The following is an 18,339-nucleotide window of genomic DNA, read 5'->3' on the forward strand; positions in this document are numbered from 1 at the left end:
AATGAAATTTGCACACAATTCAAGCTGAAAAGGCTTGTATTTGCATGCCACTAATTAAGAGAAAATACTACAGCTGCCTAAACTAGCATACAGCATCGCCAGAATAGTATTCAACGACACTAGTGATGCATGGCTTTAGCACCTTGGAATTATTCATCTCTGCAACAAACAAACATGTCCTTCCCTACAGTTTCTTCAAGTTATTTTATCTTACCCTAGATAGTTCCTGACACCATTAGGCTGTAAATAAAAGAAAACGAGTAAAAACTGAATCCTACAGTTCCTCCTTCCTGGCCTTTTGAAAAAGAAAAAGAGAAGTTCCTCCTCCAAATCGATCGATGCCGCTGCCGCATGAACAGCTGCTGCCCTGCATCGATGCTGTCTCACTCCGATCCATGCATGTAATAACGTGTAGCTACGCTGATCCATCACACGGTGTAGTTATGTTGGATGGTGTCGATGTCCAGCCCCTTGAGCTTCACCACCGACTCCACATGCCCTTTCAGCGTGTGCAGCTCCCTTAGCCTGACATATCGTCAGAGTGCGTCAGTTGTTGGTTCGTTCATGGCGGCAAATTGGCAATGTCTATAGCTTCGTCAGGTCATATATACCTGGCGATCTCTGCTCGGCGCTTGGCCTGCTCGGCGATCTCAGAGAGCTCAATGAAGTCGTTGCTGTTGTCGGTGTTGAAGAGGCCCGACGCCTCGGGCTGCTGCAGCCCGTGCAGGGACCGCTGCGCGATCGCCCACTGCGCCTCGCGCTTGCTCTTGCCGTAGTCCAGCTCGTTGGCGAACGCCGTCTTGTTGTCGAACACGTTGTTCCACTGCTTGCCGCTGAGGAAGTAGCGGATGGCGAACTTGAACACGTCCAGCGGGAAGAAAGTGACGATGCTGAAGAGCCAGATGACGGCGCCCCAGCCCCAGCCGATGCCCTTGATCTTGGCGAACGGCCACTGCGCGTACACGGCGATCAGCGTCGCCACCAGCTGCGCCGCCAGGAAGGCGGCCACCAGCAGCAGGCCCGGGCGCTCCACGAAGAACCAGCTCCGAGCACGGGTCACGAAGATGAGCGCCTGGCTGATGATGCTCACCTGCAGGTACACCGCCGCCATCAGCTCCTCCGTGCTGTCCCCGATGTGGTGCACCCCGAACGTATTCTGCATTGCGCATTTGCACGCCAAGAGACACACAAAGGCTAGCTAGTGTCAGGAACTCAGGACCCAAGTGCATGCATATCGATCGATTCGATCGTCAGAATGGATTGGAAACTATGACGACTGACTGTGAAGAAGTTGGTGTCGCGGACGGCCCAGAAGAAGAGGACGGTGGCGAGGGCTTGGTAGGTGCCGAGGACGACGCCGGTGGCGAAGATCTCCTGGAGGCGCCAGGCGTCGGGCATCGGGGACGGCTTCACCCGGTCCTTGGAGATGGTCATGATGGTGCCGTCGTTGAGCACGGCGATGATGAGCACCATGAAGGGCGCGAAGTCGAACCGCCAGATGAGCGCCAGGAGCATGAAGCCCAGCACCACCCGGATGGTGATGGACACGGCGTAGATGGTGTAGTTCTTCATCCGCTGGAAGATGGCGCGGCTCGTCAGCACGGCGCTGATGATGACGCTCAGGCCGGGCTCCGTGAGCACGATGTCCGACGCGCCCCTCGCCGCGTCCGTCGCGTCCGCCACCGCGATCCCGATGTCCGCCTTCTTCAGCGCCGGCGCGTCGTTCACGCCATCGCCCGTCATCCCGCAGATGTGCTTCCGCTCCTGCAGCCGCCGCACGATCTCGTACTTGTGCTCCGGGAACACCCCCGCGAACCCGTCCGCCTTCTCGATCAGCTCGTCCACGGGGAGCCCGCCCGTGTCGCCGTCCTTGAGCAGGGAGCTGGACGGGTACATGTTGGTGCCCATGCCGAGCCGCCGCCCGGTCTCCTTGCCGATGGCCAGCTGGTCGCCGGTGATCATCTTCACGTTCACGCCAAGGTTGAGCGCGCGCCGGATGGTCTCGGCGCTGTCGTGCCTCGGCGGGTCGAACAGCGGGAGCACGGCCAGGAACTGCCACGGAGTGCCCGGCGCGTCCTTGTTGCACTCCGGGATCCTCTGCCGCGCCACGGCCAGCGAACGCAGCCCACGGTCCGCGAACTTGGCGATGATGGCGTGCACCCGCCGGCTAAGATCCTCCCGGAGCCGGCACAGCTCGATGATCTACGGGCAGGGACACGCACGCACAGGTCAACATCAGACATAAGGTGCGTGCACTGGTTGAGAAGAGGGATAGGATGCTGACCTGCTCAGGGGCACCTTTGCTGATGCGGTGCCATGACCCGTCGGAGTCGATATAGGTGATGGCAGTGCGCTTGTCGACGGGGTTGAACGGCATGAAGTGCACCTCCTGGATGCCGGCACGGGCCTGCGGCGTTGCAAAGTTCATGGCATGCATCGTGAGATCCGTGAATCGCCAATGGCGGGGCCTTACAATGCCTCAGTGGTTTTTCATGTGTCAGATTAGGGGTTCAAGTGTTCAAAATCACATACCTCCCTTGGGTCGGCGAGCATTCCGACGATGGACGCGTCGATGGCGTCCTGGTTCTCAGTTCTTGATGCTCGAGCGGCGTACAGGACTACGGCGTCCTTGTCCAGATCCTTGACAAACGGCTGAAACCAAATGCACATTTGATCGATCAGTTGGCGTTTCTCTGATATCCTTATTAGCGTGTAAACTAATTAAAGCAGGAAACACACAAATGCGCACCTCGATCATGTTCTTGTCGACGGTGAGCTTGTTCAGGGTGAGCGTGCCGGTCTTGTCGCTGCAGAGCACGTCCATGCCGGCCATCTCCTCGATGGCCGTCATCCGCTTGGTGATGGCGCCCTGCTGCGACAGCCGGTGCGAACCGATGGCCATGGTCACCGACAGCACGGTGGGCATGGCGATGGGGATCCCGCCGATGAGCAGCACGAGCAGGTTGTCGATTCCGTCGCGGTACTGCCGGTGCTGGATCGGGTACATGACGATGATCTCGATCAGCATCCCGACTGCGATGGAGCAGATGCAGAAGTTCCCGATCGCCGTGAGCACCTGCACGCCACGACGGCGGTGCCGGTGAGGATTACATTACATGTTGTGGTGTGGCAGTCGCACTAGTGTACATGATCACTGGGGACGGAGAGTGGCATATGAATATGAATGTATGTGACCTTCTGGAAGTGGCCGACGTTGTTGGTGCTGTCGACGAGGTGGGCGGCCTTCCCGAAGAAGGTGTGGACGCCGGTGGCGATGACGACGGCCTCGATCTCGCCCTGCTTGCAGGTGGAGCCGGAGTAGATGCTGTCGCCGGGCATCTTGTTGACGGGGAGCGACTCGCCCGTGAGCGCCGACTGGTCGATCTTGAGCGGGTCGCCCTCCATCAGCCTCGCGTCCGCCGGGATGATGTCGCCGAGCTTGATGCTGATGATGTCGCCTGGCACCAGGATCGCCGCGTCCTGCTCCGACCACTTGCCGTCCCTCAGCACCTGCATGCAACCGCCGATCCATCCACCGTTTCCGTCAGAACGCCTGAACACGTATATGTAATGCATCCAAAAAAACAACAACAAAAGAAAAATGCCGGATCTTAGGGCTGTGCCTTGGTCTGGGGGGCGAGGCTGGCCATGAGCGCGGCGGCGGCATTGCCGGCGTTGTTCTCCTCGATGAAGCTGATCGTGGAGTTGATGAAGAGCAGCGTGACGATCCCGACGAAGTCTTGCCAGTCCGGCGGTCTCCCCTGCACGCACGCACGCACGAACGAGATCACACACGTACGCGTCATTCACCCACACGGTAACGTAAATGCACGTCGGCGCGATCGTGCGGCGGCGCACGTACCCCTCCGTTGGCGAGGACGATGGCCATGACGGCGGCGGCCTCCATGACCCAGGAGAGCGGGTTCCACATGAACCCCAGGAACTTGAGCAGTTTACTCTCCTGCAGAACGATTCACAGATTATATTTCGGGTCACACTCGTGATCGTGAGATCTATCGTGGATCGGTTCCAGATAAAATCGACGCGTTCTTAATTGATCGATCGGTCAGACCTTCTTCTCCTCGAGCTTGTTGGGTCCGAAGATCTGGAGCCGGCTGGCGCCATCGGTGGAGGTGAGGCCGTGCGGCGAGGACTTGAGGACGGTGAACACCTCCTGGATCGGGACGCTCTCCTGTTGCAACTTGCAAATTAAACCGACGCCATGAAATGGCAAAGACAGCAGTAAACACACATGATCCCGCAGAATCCCTTGCAACAAAAATATGCATGCATGGCAGGCATTGAGAGGAGATAGATAGACGGAGGTAGGAGGAGGAGGAGGACTGACGAGGTCGACGTTCTCGTTCTTGAGGTCTTCCAGCGACGCCGACGAGGCGGCCGCCATGGTGGCGCGGCGGATCTGACTCTGACACTGCTAGCTGTGTGTCTAGGTCGTCTTGGGTTTGCAACGACGACGACGACGATGCAGGGAGCGAGAGCGAGGCTCTTGCGACTCGCTCCTTGGTGCCCGCGCGGAGCTGCTCAGGTGGATTGGTTCAGAGCGAAAGAGTGGTTGTGGGGTGAGACGACGGCAAGAAATAAGGGGGGTCGCAACAGCCCCTTCCGCGAAGTGCCCCGGTATTATGGGAGGGGGGATCCTGGTCCTCGGCGGCCCTATATGGTCCTCATGCGGCCATGCCGAATTGCAAGGCCTTCATTTTCCATGGGTGACAAAATAAACTTATTTTCGAACCTTTACTTTCTTATTAGTTTCTGCGTGAAGAGCTCAGGAATCATATCTTGGTAAATATTCAAGCATAGTACTACTATATTTGAATATAAATAAATTATTAAAAAAATTGAATATGGAAACTTCTCATCTCATGATGACAAAATATAATTAAATGAGAGCTATGGAACACCACTTATGACATACTCCGCTCACGTACCCCCAAAATATAAATGTTGTTTATTTTAATTCTGACAAATTTATAATAAAGAAGGGTAAAATATTATTGTCATATTTTACTATTTTGTTATGGTGATGTGATTTTTTTTTATAGATTTGCATTGGTTAAACCTAGTTAATTTGGGGGCTGTCTACATGACATATGTATGTTTTAGATGTTGCCGACAAGCGGTTATCGGAACATGCAGAAACACACGAATACTAGACCTAGGATACCAAGACAACGGACGGATGTTCTGTTTTGCCTATGGTTTTGTTGTCGTTCAAGACTGAAGGCCCGTTCGACTGGAAGCCCAATGCCTCATGCCTGTCCAAGCCTAAACCATATGCGGCCTGTTCTTTTTCTCCTTTTTTTTTTAAAAAAAAGCATGAATATCATTAGGCTTGCTTGTATATATCATTGGGATGCTTATAGGCTTCCCAAAAAACAATCGTATGTTTTTTTTTTGACAGCCTAGGAAACAACTGATGTCAGGCTTCCAGCACACAAATTTTGAACCATTGGATTTAACCTTACGTCTTCTTGTCTTATGTGGGCCAGTTGCCTAGGTGGAAAGGTTGAATTCGCAAGCGTCATGAAGCCCAATTGTCAAGTCCAAAACTGTATAGCGCATTTGTGCTGTAATTTTTGTTGTTGTCTAACAAGCACCATGATTTGCAATAACTGGGCTGTAGGTCCGATGTTTATTCGGGTCAGCTGTCAATAAGGCCGATTATGGCCATTTTAAACTAGGACGAGATGCTCAAATGTCTGATACAATACATCAATACGCCTGGTAGTCATTTTGATGTATCTCTGGTGAAGCGAGCGATGTGCCGTGCGTGAAGGGGAGAGGCCGAGAAGCAACACACAGCTAGCACAAATGATTAGTGTTTGAAAAATTCAGATCAGATCCTGTTCCTTGTCCGACAAGACCGAAATGGAGTAAACCTCCAGAAGGTTTTGCTAAACTTAATTGTGATGGAGCTTTCAGAGCTCATGACCTATCTGGGGGTTGGGGTTTTGTCATCCGCGACTCTGTGAAGGAGCTGTCATTGGCTCAGGATATGGTAAACTACAGAAGGTCTTAGAACCTTTGCATGCCTGTAACCGGTCCATAAAGCTGTGAAGATGGGAATTCAGAAGATAGTCCTAGCGACTGATGCTGCAGTGGTGATTCGGGCAAGTGGCCTAATCTGGGAACTTAAGGATTTGATTCACTGTAACTTTGCTTCAAATGTAGTTCATAATCCTCGATCATATAATTTGGTAGCGCATTCCTTAGTGGTTGCTGGAGCAGGGCTTAGTTCGGGTATTGTCTCAGTTCGAGATAGTATTCCAAATTGTACCCAGGTTCCGGAGGCCAATGATTTGGCCTCAGTTATTGAGTAATGAGGATCATCTTCCATGTTCAAAAAGAAAATTAAAATAAAAAATGAAAGGCCAGCCTATCAACTGAGGGCCAAACTATAAAAATAACCTAGAGCAACTAGAATATTACTATAAAGCAATTCGTGGTCATTAAAATATTCGTTATAGTCACCGCCACCTCTAGTGTGCCGTCACTGCAAACTTCCGCTTTGTCTGCTTTAAGTGAGCTAATGCCACGTCCGTTAGCCCACCTTTCATCTGTCGTTGTCTTGTCAGAACTAGTCGATCTAACGTGAGCTGATAGGATATGTTTCTGCTTCACCAAATTCCTAGGCCTCCAGCACCCATAGTGCAACCGCTATGGTCGATGTGGCAATTTTAGCCATTGAGAGTGAAATAGCTGATTTATTTTACTTGTAGTATTAACTATTCGTTTAGTTGCTTTTCCAACAGATAGAAACAATTACTACTTTTAATAAACTGAGATTTTTAATTTAGCTATTTTGTAATTATATAATTTATATATATGGACTACTTATTAGGTTTTTTCTTTACATTTACTTGAGATCAAATTATTAACATGTCATAGTTTTATTAACAAAAAATCTTTTTAAATTTGTTCTAGGTGAAATTTATTTTTTTTATTTTTTTATTTCCAACTAGTATGGAAACAAATTGTTTTTTCTTAATTTAATAATTATTTTGAGTTTACTATATTTAATTGTTTAAGACATAGGCTCCTTGGTTAATCTACGTTGTTAGATTACCATAAAACCTAACAATATAGTTTTTTTTCTTTCCCAACTAATCTTATAATTGTATTAGTATGGACCGTTTGATTTAATATAAGCCATTCGATAATCATAAAATATAATTGTACAGGCTCTTTTCTTTTTTTTTGTTAGTCCTGTAATTGTATTAGGAATGATCTCTTTATTTTAATTCAAATTGTGAGATCGTACAAAATCCAATAGTGTAGATTTTCTATTTTTTAGTTAATCTCATAATTAGAAGCTGCTAGATCATCATAAAACCCAGTGGTGTAGGTTCTTTTATTTTTTCAATTAATCATGTTCTTTTATTTTCCAGTTAATCTCATAATTGTATTAGGTGTACTCTTTTGTTTAATTCAAGCCATTAGATCAACATAAAATTCAATGATGTAGGTTTTTTATTTTTTGATTAATCTCATAATTTGTAGTCTTCTCGGTGAACATGGTGGTTTTTTTTGGCCAATAGATGTTGTTGATGCACAAGAACATACTTTTTCACAACGCTATTTCCGTACTTGTAGGAAACCAAGTTTTGAAGATATTTTTTCTCATCAAGAGATGATGGTTCATAAAGTAGCTAGCTAGTAGAAATATTCCCACAACTCACTGATCTAGGTTAAATTAATGCTTAATATACATGGTACATTTGCTCCACTTGTTACTTTGATACAACCAGTCATATTACATACAAATGACGCATAGACATTCAGACCATTCGGTAGAGTATCATTAGCACTAAACCTCATACAAATGGTATAAGAAAATACTCGGCGTAGAACAACTGCAAAATGATAAAAAAAAAAGAAATAAATCAGTAGGCATAAGCACATTAGTAAGTCTTTTCTTTCTTTAAAGATTGATAGAAGGCGTACTGATATTATAAAGCACAAGCTTTTACACACCTTCCAAATGAACATATAAAACGGTGTGATGCATTCTTTATTCGCAATGTCAAATTGTTGCGCCCTTTGCCAAAGTGTGGAGGCAAGCAAGCCATGGCCAGTAAGCTGAATAAGTTTTAGATTGATGAAATATGAAATGAACAAAAATTATGTATATGTATCTATGTTTTAGAAAGAAAGATGTCGTCACTCACAATGACAATCTTCTGATATAGGTTTGTAGATGATGCTCCTACCAAAATAGCAGCTGCGTATGCTGTCATGAGAATATTAACGCAGAGCCTATACACCTGAAGCATTAAAATCTAATATTAAATTTGCACAGTTTATATACATTATACTTTTATTGTTGAATAGGCATGCTCTTACTCTCTGTTGGCCTAACCGTACAGTCATTGACTGAATGCCGAAATATCTATCTCCATCAACATCAGGAATATCCTAAAGTGTCATACATAAATAGAAAAAAATAACTGATGAATTCCTATATCAATAAAACATACATATCTAAAAGCCTTGATCTTAACATTAAGAATATATACATACCTTGAATAGCGCTATTACTGCAGAGAAGCAACACATAAAACATGTTGCAAAGACCACCGACCTTGTTGGTGCCAAGGGCCTCTTGAGAACATGTTGCTATGCAAAAAGTACCATCAGGCACTAAACCAAAGGAACAAAAAAACATTTGTAATTCACAGTGGGTATACGTGAACAGTATTAGCTACCTGCATGTGTGCAAAGAATGCTAATTGAACCAATACAGCCCTCACAAAGATTATGCAAAATGCAGCTAGAAAGGCATGTTGCTTCCACCGGAGAAATGGAACCTGAAAAGTAGCAAGAGAGATTCAAATTTCAAAGTGAAGGCAATGGGGTGCATATGAATTTTAGGAAGTCCACCTGAATTTTACTGGAAAAGGCATGCATTACTTACATTAATGGAATATGCACTTCCAAGAAGGAAGCTAACAAGTAAAGCACACATCAATGGAGCAGACTTTGATCTTACCCCGATGCTAATGCTCTAACAAATTAGAGAAAAAGAACAATGTGAGAAAGATATAAGACCCTGAAAGATACTCCTTGCTGACCTGAATAGATGGTTCGTAGATCTCTGTGTGGAACTTATAACATACCATGACCAAAAATGACACTACTAATAACACTGCAGTTGGCACTGAAAACTCTCCAGAAGCCAATGGGAGAATTGGCTTATTGACCTTCAAAAGGTACCAGAAACTTTGACTAATATAATATACACAATAATGTTATTGGCAGCGAACACGATTTAAATTAACACAAAAATACCTTGTCAATCTCAATGTCGAATAGCTGATTCAGCCCTACAACATAAATGTTCATACATAATGCAGCGGCCAAAGCCTGAATACAAGTGTCAAATGGAAAAGGTGGATGTTGGTACTTTCCCAGAAAAAAATAGAAAATAATGCTATATGTGCCCATGGGTATAACATTCATAAGATAAGAGCATCATACCTCAAGATATCCCCATAGAACTGTCAACGTAAAATCATCTAGGCTCTTCACTGGCAGGAGCGACACTGAAGTAATGCCTATTATCTGATACATGGTCCAGATATATAAAGAAAAAAATGAAAGCATGAGACATATGCATATAAACTTGTGAGATGGAATTCAGTCTAGGATACTAGAGCTCACGGTTCCAAATATTGTGTGTGGTCGACAAAACTGGTAGAAGGCATGCAGTATCTTTGCAATTCCTATGCCAGTTGCCTGAAACCGTTGGGCATTGGAATTATGTTGGTGATGAGTAGCTACCCAGCATCTCACTTTGAGGACCGAGGAATGTTTGTGATGCCTCCCTGTGGCTTTCGTAGGACTAGTGGCATTAAGTGTTTCTGAACATGAGTAAAACAACAGTTTGGAATCATAGCATGTTAGATCATAAATCTTCAATTATACATAAATATTAATTTACAAGCCCCGAAATGCATCTTTTTAGAGGACTTTTGTCAGAACAGTGCATCACAGTTACTCACTAAAACCAACTACATTTCCTTCATGTCTTATTTGTCTTTAGATCTCTATGATATACAACAAACTCATTTAGTATTTAAGTTACCATCTCTTCCTTTTATCAAATTTATTTATTTCACTCGTTCATCATAAGACAAACATGCGAAAAGGCCTCTAGCTGAGTTGGTTAGATGGCTTGAGTAGCACTCCTCAAGTCCTAGGTTTGGGAATGAATTTACAAATTGGGGTTAAAAAAACCTCATTTGTCTCATGCCAAAGCATGAGTCTAATTAAGGTTCGCGTCCGGTCTTGGTCATTCTGATTTAGGCTACAGCGCCACTGTGTATGGATAGAGCAGGGTTCAGGAGTTTTCTCGACTTGTGCGTGAGAATGTCTTTTTCTTAATGCAACGCCTAGTGGCTGTCTTACCTTTAGCAGGTCAAGTTTTTCTTATAAGATAAACTTATAAGTCAAATTTAGGACTTTATTAGGCCTTGTTCCTTGAAAATTCATAACGGGACAGAAAATTAGGCATAAGGTTTTTCATGACACTGAGGAAAGAATGGTTGATAGATCCTCCGTACCCTACGCTCGAATCCGGATGCTGCCTCTAAGGGTTTGTTTAGTTAATCCTAATCTGTGAATTAGGGATTAACTGAACAAACCCTAAAACATTTCATATGTATGCTTGGTCTTTTATTCATACAAAGAGGGACAATATCTCCATGGGAGCTCCTCTAACCCTCCTTGGAAGTGGGGAACCTACATGTTTTATATGTGGAAAATGTTTCAACGGTACAAAAAAATATTATACCGATTAGAAAAATATTTGGAAAAAATTTGGGCGGTGGTTAGGGCTTCCACCTTCTGCCCGGAATAGAAGATTTCCGATTGAGTAATTCTTTTTCTTTTGGAACTACTATAAATTAAATGATATGAATCCAAATTGTTAGATCTTCATCTTAGGGCTACTATATCATATTCAACCTTTGTCTCATAGTCTTATTTTGATCGGAAACTCAACCTTACCTCCTATCAATCTGTATCATCCTTGTCAGCCTTAGGTTGCACGTCTAGGCTCATTGCCCCCCGCCACACTAACCGGCATCATGAGGCCATCCCTATGACTCCGCCACTCTTTACTGGCCCAACTACCACCTCGTCTACACACAGCAAATGGCGGCACCATTGTTTCACCATTTCGCCCATGCGCCCTCCTTCTCTGCTTGGCTAGCCAACTACCCAATGAGTTCTCTCTAAGGTTGCTGGTGCAACCCCTCTCCTAAACCAAAAACCATCGTCGATGCCTTGCAGAGCCACGGCAGAGGTGTTTCCCATGCTACAACACCCCCTATATATGCCCATAAATGCCTAAGTTATCGATGTTTTTTTTTCCAGAAGTCTAAGAACATCTGGGAAATTAAATTCGAATGTTATAGTACCGATCCATGTAGAACATAAAATCCCCTTTTAGAAGGTGTTTAGTATGGCTCCTCCTTAGGGACTTCTCTATTTTTCAATAAAAAATGGCTTCTCCTACAATACGTTTATTAGTGCTCATTTAAAGAAACTAGAGCCGAAGCCAAAGAGGAGCCCTACAAACAGGTCGTTAGACAGTCCTAGCTCTACTCCTAAGAGCAGTGTGGTATAATTATAATTAAAGATGTGCTTTCCTTTTGAACGCAATCACAGCCCTATGCTCCATAGCAGCGAATCTACTCCTCTTCTTGCGAAAGAACAGCGAACCTAATCTCACAAGGGATGCTGGAACTGCAATTGGTTTTGTGAATTTGATAACTCTGAAATCACATATACCTGAGGAGACCAAACGATAATCACACGAAGCCGCACAACATATTACCTGTCCATGAGAATTTCATCGCTCCGAACCGAGCCCTAATCTTTGGTCCCTCCCTGTGATCTGTATATCACCACAAACAAATATCCATCACCATTATTCAACCACACACAGTTCTCAAATACAGGAGTAGCAGCACACAGGACATCGAAGACGAAAAGAATTGAAGAAACGAAATTAAATATACAAAAAAAAACATCAAAATTATTGCCTGTAGACAGCCGCAACGCGTGCGCCGCCACCGCCGCCGCCGGCCGCAAGGTCGCCGCTGACGACGTAACCTGATGCATCGTCGTCCTTCTGCCGGAGAAGAGAGAGATGGACCAGAGGATTGAGGAAGTGAGGAGGTAGAAACTCGCCCTTCTTCTTCCTCACTGATTCGATCGGAGGATCTCGGACGAGATCACGAGATGCGCGCGTGCGTGCGGCTAATGGATCCAGTAAGTACGCGGTCGCGGTGAGCAGCGCGCTGGACCGGCCGGCTGGCACTACTACTGGCAGCCAGAATGTTGCAGTTTTTGACTGACTGACTGGGATGATATAAAGCCGGCGGCGGCGTTGTCTCGACCTGCGCGCTTGTGCATCGTGCTGCATGCATTCATGCAGTGCACAACCTGGGGGTGTGAATGTGTGATACGTTGTGTGGACGCAGCAGGGTCGCTGGTGATACAGTTGTGGCCGGATGATTAGGCTTCCGTGTGTTTTTTTAATTCCTATTACATCGAATGTTTAGACACATGTATAGAATATTAAATATGTATATTATTTATAAAACTAAAAACACATTTAGAAAATGATTTATGTGACGAATTTTTTTAAGTCTAATTAGTTTATGATTAAATACTAATTGTCAAATAAAACAAAATTCTACCGTACCTATTAATTTTAACACCCCAACTAATAAACACCCCTTAATTTCGATTGTGATGTGCACTCATTTCTGCAGCTGTACAGTCGTCAATGATGTACGGAGACCCAGGCGGCTCAAGAAAAACGTGACTCCCCGTCAATGGCCGCGTGGAGACGAGAGGAAAACAACCCATGGGCGACGGGTGATCGGCGATTCTCCTTCCCGTCCGTCGTCCGATCCGTTGCGTCGCTCGCACGGGTGACGGCCGCCATCACGCATCCAAGCGTCCCCGCCGAACGTCCGTCCGCCTCCAGAAAAGACATCCATCGTCTCTCCCTACAGGCTACGGCGATGCTTCGTGGGATTTTGGAGCCTCGTCGTCATTCCCGAGGGCCCTGCGGCGGTGCTGACCGGCGATGCCGACGGCAGCAGGGGGTGCGACGCCGGCTCTGCTTGCGCGATTGGGCAATGGTCATGGGGGTGGCATGGCTTCGGCCGGCAGTTCCAGCAACCATGGGGAGCGGCGAGGCATTTGGGACTGTATGAATACGAACTCTCTCCTTTTGGGCTTGGTTTTCTTCTATGGATACAAAATGGACATGTGTACTTTGGCATGCAGAAAGCATAGCAAGTTCAGTCCCGTGGATTAGATTCAAAAAATGATACACTCATAGGTCTGTTAATTGTAGATCCCATGTACGGTCAGCAGCATCATTGCTATGTCGTTGTGGCCCTTGTGTTTTCAATGTCGTCGGGGATTGCTGATATGATGAAAACTACATGAAAATTTGGGATGGGTTGTTCATCTCAACACAGCGGATTGTCATTTAGGAGAGGAAGATGAACACATGAGTATCCTAGTCCTGCCATATGCCAATGTTTCTTTGTTATGTGACTGTGAATGTAAAATATGGTATTTGTACGGACCATAATTGTTTTGGTTACGCTTGAACTGTCACACAACTAGAATCTGAAATTATAATCTTGCATCCAAACAAGTGGAGATTTATTCTAGAATCCTCAGCTAGAATCCCTATGGATTCAAATAGGACCTAACTAGAACCCTGATTCCTGCAATCCCTTTGGGATCCAAACAGGCCCTGGGATTCTAGCATTTAGTATTAGCCTGTTCGTTGTTTTTTTTAAAAGAAAAATATTACTGAATGGCTGACAGATTCGACAAATAAGTTCAAGATCTTGTATTTAATATTTCAGTCTAAATGAGTTCAAATGAAAAGAAAAAATGAACCCTAAAGTTATTTGAGTGTTACTATTTTGATTTAGGATGTCTTTCCATTCAAGGTTTTTTGAAAAATTGAAAGTGTTTGAATTTTATAATCTGAAAGTTAAGACATATGATTTTAGGACCCTAAATGGTTTTAAATAAAAAAAATCATCAAATACAAAATTATAGATCTTCTCTTCGAGTGCTACAATTATATATGCATTTTTCTTTATCTAATTTAATTTGTAAAAGTTATGCTTTTTTGTGTTGTATCTATTTTTAGACATTTCTAGCCGTCATCTTTAGATAGAAATCGATAAACAATTTTTAAAGATAGTTCTTCACATAGGCATCTCTAAAAAAATGAGGCATCTTAAAAATCATTAATTTCAGCTGAATTTTAGGAATTCTAGTGTGTTTTTATTAGGCCAATAAAAAAAATCCCATATCAAAATTCTAAATTCTGATTTCCACCGCCTTCTTTTGACTCAAGAACTCTTCATCCCATTTCGTCTTTAATATATTTCATGACTTCTCCTCATATTATGAATATATACTTAATCACGTTAAGTTCTTAGAGCATCTCCAAGAACCTTTATAAATCACACTCTCTAAATCATCATTTGGAGAGCCATTTGCATAAAAATCGCTTTTTATATTTATTTTTTTTACTTTCCAACAATTTTGCTAAATCTCATGCGCACTCTAGAGAGTCATTCTCGTCTTTTATATTTGGCTAACGAAAAACCCGAAATAGACAATAGCTATATTTGGATGACCATTTAGAGAAGCCGTTGGAGGTTAGTTTTTCACCAAAATTGCTATTCCTAGCATTTAGGAAGAATATATACAAAGTCTCTTGGAGATGCTCTTAGCGTTCACTTAGACGTCTCCTGTGTTGGCATCCTTCTCCCACAGTCCCACGCACCATGGGAAATCTCCTCGTTTGGTGGGTGCCTAGACAATTCATGTACCTTTTTTTAATCCCTGTAACTAGGGATGAAAATGGATCGGATACGGACGGTCACCGATATCATATTTGTTTTCATATTTCTGGTCGGATTTGGATTCGAATACGGATAATGTCAATCATGTCAGATAAGATATGATTAGATGTCGACATCATAAATATACGATTTAAGTATTCGGATACGGATACGGTATCAGATATTGAATATTTAGACTTGGATACGGACAGATCTAAACCTCTCTAAACGAATTCGGTCTCGAATACGGTTGGAAAATATCCGTACCGTTTTCATTCCTACCCGTACCTGACAGTATCTGCATTCATCCTAACCTAATGGCCCACTTTTTTGTTTAGGGGAAACTAGTGGCCCAGTTGATCTGTCCAACACTGCGACGTTAGGCTGGTCAAAACAAAATGGTCCATGGGCTCGGCCACTTCATTCCGAAGCCCGCTTTGCGATTGGTGGGCTGGCCGTTGCTCCAAACGGCCCACGCGACGCCAGCCTCTCTCTCCCTGCAGCACGAGCGCTCGCTCGCTGCTATCGGTCTTGGTCTTGGCCATCCGTCCGCAGCCTATCCAATTCCAAATCCGCAGACCGAAGCGGAAGCGGGGCACACACAGAGAAGCCATGGCGCTGTCCCTCTCCCTCGCGCGCCCCGCGCCCCTCGCCGTCTCTGCCGGCGCCGGAGCCAGGAAGCTCCCCGCAGCCAGCCTCGCCTTCCCGGCCAAATCATTCTTCGGCGCACCGCTGGCAGCCACCGCGGCCTCCGTCGCGTCGCCGCTCCCGCGCAAGCCGGCCACCTCCACCTCGCTCGAGGTCGTCGCGGCGGGGAAGAAGGGGTACAAGATGAAGACGCACAAGGTTCTTTCCTGCTAGCTCGTTCTTGGTTCCTGCGGGTCATTGGGCTGTTCGGTGCCTTTGCCTTTGCTGATTCGTGTCTCGTTCGGTTTGTCTGTGTCGTCAAGGCGTCGGCGAAGCGGTTCCGGGTGACGGGGAGGGGCAAGATCGTGCGGCGGTGCGCCGGGAAGCAGCACTTGCTCGCCAAGAAGAACACCAAGCGCAAGAAGAGGCTCTCCAAGATGGTATTCTTCTGTTCCTCCACTCTAGTGCAGCTCAATTTTAATTCAGTTGCTTATTTTTTTCTACAAATCAAGGCTGGTGCGTCGCCGTGAGTTAGATGCTAATGTGGAACGTTGTTGTCAATAGCACAATGTGCTCTCGTATTTTAATTGCTTGATAGGAGTAGTTCTACATATTTTGATAACGTTGCTGGGAATTGAAAGACGAAATGCAAGGCGGGAGTTTGTTTTGCTGATGTGCTCCAGGGTGATATAATAATTTCTACTGCTCCATTCGTTACTTTCCTGGCATCTTGGTGTCTCCTTATTTATTAGCAAGCTCAATCTGTTCCTCGATCCTCAAATGTGTGTGGGCCAATAGATGGCACGAAAAGCTTTTGGCTACAATTGATCTTGTCGAAGTTCATGGACTATTATCATGGTCGTTGCACAACATTTGTTTCTGAAATGAACTGTTTTTATTTGTACATATAAAATTACCGCTACTATTTTTGAAAAGTTAGGAAATAGGCATGCCATATTCTGAGAAAAGAGGGGGTGGGTGTTAACCGTATAGCAACCTATGAATACTTCTAATTGTCTTCCATTTATAATGTTCAAATGCATCAAGAATATGTAAGGGTCTTAGAACTTGTTCTGTTGTAGAATTTGGTGATGTCATTCTTATGAATCCTAATTTCTCACTAATCTGCACTTTAGTTAGTATGTACTTAACTGCTTTCTTAGGTGAATCGGGCCATGTTAGAGAGGTGTAATTTTTTCTGATAAATTCCAATCTTTCTAATCCTAAACACATTCATCCTAATAGTCTGATGTGCTGCTTCACACCCCCCCCCCCCCCCATGGAGTGAAGCAAAATTTGTGACAGAAAAAATCGTTAACCTCTGGCCATAAAGTTGCAGGTCATAATGTATCCTTGAAACTGTGGCTATTTCATTAGCAGTCTGAACATGACATTTTCGCTACAATAACATTTTTTTCTTAAATCACACTGCTATATTTCTTTCAGGTCCAAGTCAACAAGAGTGACTACGACAATGTGACGGGCGCACTGCCCTACCTCAAAGTGAATAGGAAAGCAAACTGAGATCTACGTCGTCTTCAAAAGTCAAGTTTCATTCCACCAAATTGTAATTTTGTGTATCTTCGGCTGTATTTCCTTTCAAATACTGAGGCATCATATCAAAGCAAGCAAAAAAACAACTTCTGGTACCAACAGTTTAGCGATATTTCAGAATGAGGCACACCACTTACTATAGTTGTTATTTAGTCACAAATCTGTGCAAATAGGAGTGGCACTTGAGCCATTAGCTCCTATTGTTTTCACTGGCCTGTCTCGAATCTCAAGCTAATGGTTTTCATTTGTATTGCTGGCTGCGAAATTGTGGCCATTTTCTGGGTGACCAATTTCATCTTTCATGACTAAATTCTGGTGATGCCAAACTGGCATTTCCTTTGAAACATTTTTTTTTTTTGCAAAATTTTGATAGTCACCAACAGAATATGTGTAACAAAAATTCTTTTCTTCCTCTGCTTTGTGATCGCCAAGTTCATCTTAGCTATCAGCTTTGAGAATAGCAAATGATCGAGACGTAGCTCTCTTCTACCTAAAATCCGTCAACAAGCCTATCTGTAGTTTTGTACACCGCATATCTGTAAAGAATGGCTGTGTTGATCCAAGATAGGGAGAGGGTGAATTGAGTTACCTAAAAAATTCTAGTTTAAAAGACTACTCAAATTGGCAAGATAAACCTAAAAATATTTTCCGGAGGTTTATCTAGTATTCTACTCAAATTGGCAAGATAGATTCTAGTCTAAGACTACTCAAATTGAAATGCCACATTCCCTTGAAAAAATAAATATATCTCCAACTTTTTATAATGGTTGGTTTATTACTTGAGATTAGTATGCTAGTGCTGGTTACCGCACTTTGGAAATGTGCGAGATCTCCTTATAGAGGGTCGATATACCTTGCATCGTAGAAAATTATTTTTACCTAAGTAAACTATGTATGTCTTGATGTGTGAAAACAAAAAGTTAAAGAGCTAGTAAAGCGAGGCAAGTAAGGCACCCAATATGCTATGCGATATAGTTATGAATGAGTTTTATATGTGATAAAGTAATCTGTGTATTGTACTCAGGTATACTTGGCACTATGGTCCTGTAACAGGTAATCCTTCCATTTTTACAAAAGGAGTGGTTCATTTGAGGTGCCCTAGCTTAGTGTTACCAACTTATCTTGAAAACCTCTACATGGCCTACAATGGTATGCCTTATAGGCTATTGTGGAGTGGATGACTGGGACAAGAATATTACAAAGTACTTAATCTGGTTAGTATCCTTCTTAAAGGGGTTGC

The 18,339-nt window shown here is 44.5% G+C and overlaps 3 protein-coding genes and 1 long non-coding RNA gene across 4 annotated transcripts; 2 read left to right on the forward strand and 2 right to left on the reverse strand.

Annotated features, from left to right (window-relative positions):
* On the reverse strand, nucleotides 1-4,512 carry LOC8058414 (ATPase 2, plasma membrane-type). The gene is made up of 11 exons (XM_021448838.1): nucleotides 4,349-4,512; nucleotides 4,073-4,192; nucleotides 3,863-3,961; nucleotides 3,624-3,761; nucleotides 3,196-3,510; nucleotides 2,750-3,076; nucleotides 2,533-2,652; nucleotides 2,285-2,407; nucleotides 1,282-2,202; nucleotides 612-1,156; nucleotides 1-525 (listed from the first exon to the last, which is right to left on the reverse strand). Exons 1-11 carry the CDS (start codon nucleotides 4,403-4,405, stop codon nucleotides 429-431), a joined length of 2,862 nt encoding a protein of 953 aa, XP_021304513.1. The 5' UTR covers nucleotides 4,406-4,512; the 3' UTR covers nucleotides 1-428.
* On the reverse strand, nucleotides 7,629-11,919 carry LOC8069332 (homogentisate geranylgeranyltransferase). Its single transcript, XM_021448839.1, has 12 exons — nucleotides 11,861-11,919; nucleotides 9,682-9,881; nucleotides 9,499-9,582; nucleotides 9,310-9,384; nucleotides 9,138-9,221; nucleotides 8,936-9,025; nucleotides 8,727-8,828; nucleotides 8,542-8,637; nucleotides 8,365-8,436; nucleotides 8,190-8,285; nucleotides 7,996-8,100; nucleotides 7,629-7,874 (listed from the first exon to the last, which is right to left on the reverse strand). Exons 1-12 carry the CDS (start codon nucleotides 11,877-11,879, stop codon nucleotides 7,836-7,838), a joined length of 1,062 nt encoding a protein of 353 aa, XP_021304514.1. The 5' UTR covers nucleotides 11,880-11,919; the 3' UTR covers nucleotides 7,629-7,835.
* LOC110430696 lies at nucleotides 12,779-13,670 on the forward strand. The gene is made up of 2 exons (XR_002448033.1): nucleotides 12,779-13,247; nucleotides 13,397-13,670. It is a non-coding gene; the product is annotated as an uncharacterized LOC110430696 (long non-coding RNA).
* LOC8069333 (50S ribosomal protein L35, chloroplastic) lies at nucleotides 15,461-17,349 on the forward strand. Its single transcript, XM_002437311.2, has 3 exons — nucleotides 15,461-15,764; nucleotides 15,869-15,985; nucleotides 16,992-17,349. Exons 1-3 carry the CDS (start codon nucleotides 15,531-15,533, stop codon nucleotides 17,067-17,069), a joined length of 429 nt encoding a protein of 142 aa, XP_002437356.1. The 5' UTR covers nucleotides 15,461-15,530; the 3' UTR covers nucleotides 17,070-17,349.

This window comes from Sorghum bicolor, chromosome 10 (assembly GCF_000003195.3).
Source record: "Sorghum bicolor cultivar BTx623 chromosome 10, Sorghum_bicolor_NCBIv3, whole genome shotgun sequence".
Lineage (NCBI taxonomy): Eukaryota > Viridiplantae > Streptophyta > Magnoliopsida > Poales > Poaceae > Sorghum > Sorghum bicolor.

Excerpts from the sequence above, each read along its gene's own strand:
- LOC8058414 (XM_021448838.1), bottom strand. The coding sequence starts at position 4,405 with ATGGCGGCCGCCTCGTCGGCGTCGCTGGAAGACCTCAAGAACGAGAAC. Across the intron at positions 4,193-4,348 it reads AGAACGAGAACGTCGACCTC|GAGAGCGTCCCGATCCAGGA; the intron begins GTCAGTCCTCCT and ends AAGTTGCAACAG. Across the intron at positions 1,157-1,281 it reads GCGACACCAACTTCTTCACA|AATACGTTCGGGGTGCACCA; the intron begins GTCAGTCGTCAT and ends TGCGCAATGCAG.
- LOC8069332 (XM_021448839.1), bottom strand. Across the intron at positions 8,829-8,935 it reads GAAGTGCATATTCCATTAAT|GTTCCATTTCTCCGGTGGAA; the intron begins GTAAGTAATGCA and ends GCTACTTTTCAG. Across the intron at positions 7,875-7,995 it reads TTTATATGTTCATTTGGAAG|TTGTTCTACGCCGAGTATTT; the intron begins GTGTGTAAAAGC and ends ATCATTTTGCAG.
- LOC8069333 (XM_002437311.2), top strand. The coding sequence starts at position 15,531 with ATGGCGCTGTCCCTCTCCCTCGCGCGCCCCGCGCCCCTCGCCGTCTCT. Across the intron at positions 15,765-15,868 it reads ACAAGATGAAGACGCACAAG|GCGTCGGCGAAGCGGTTCCG; the intron begins GTTCTTTCCTGC and ends TGTGTCGTCAAG. Across the intron at positions 15,986-16,991 it reads AGAAGAGGCTCTCCAAGATG|GTCCAAGTCAACAAGAGTGA; the intron begins GTATTCTTCTGT and ends TATTTCTTTCAG.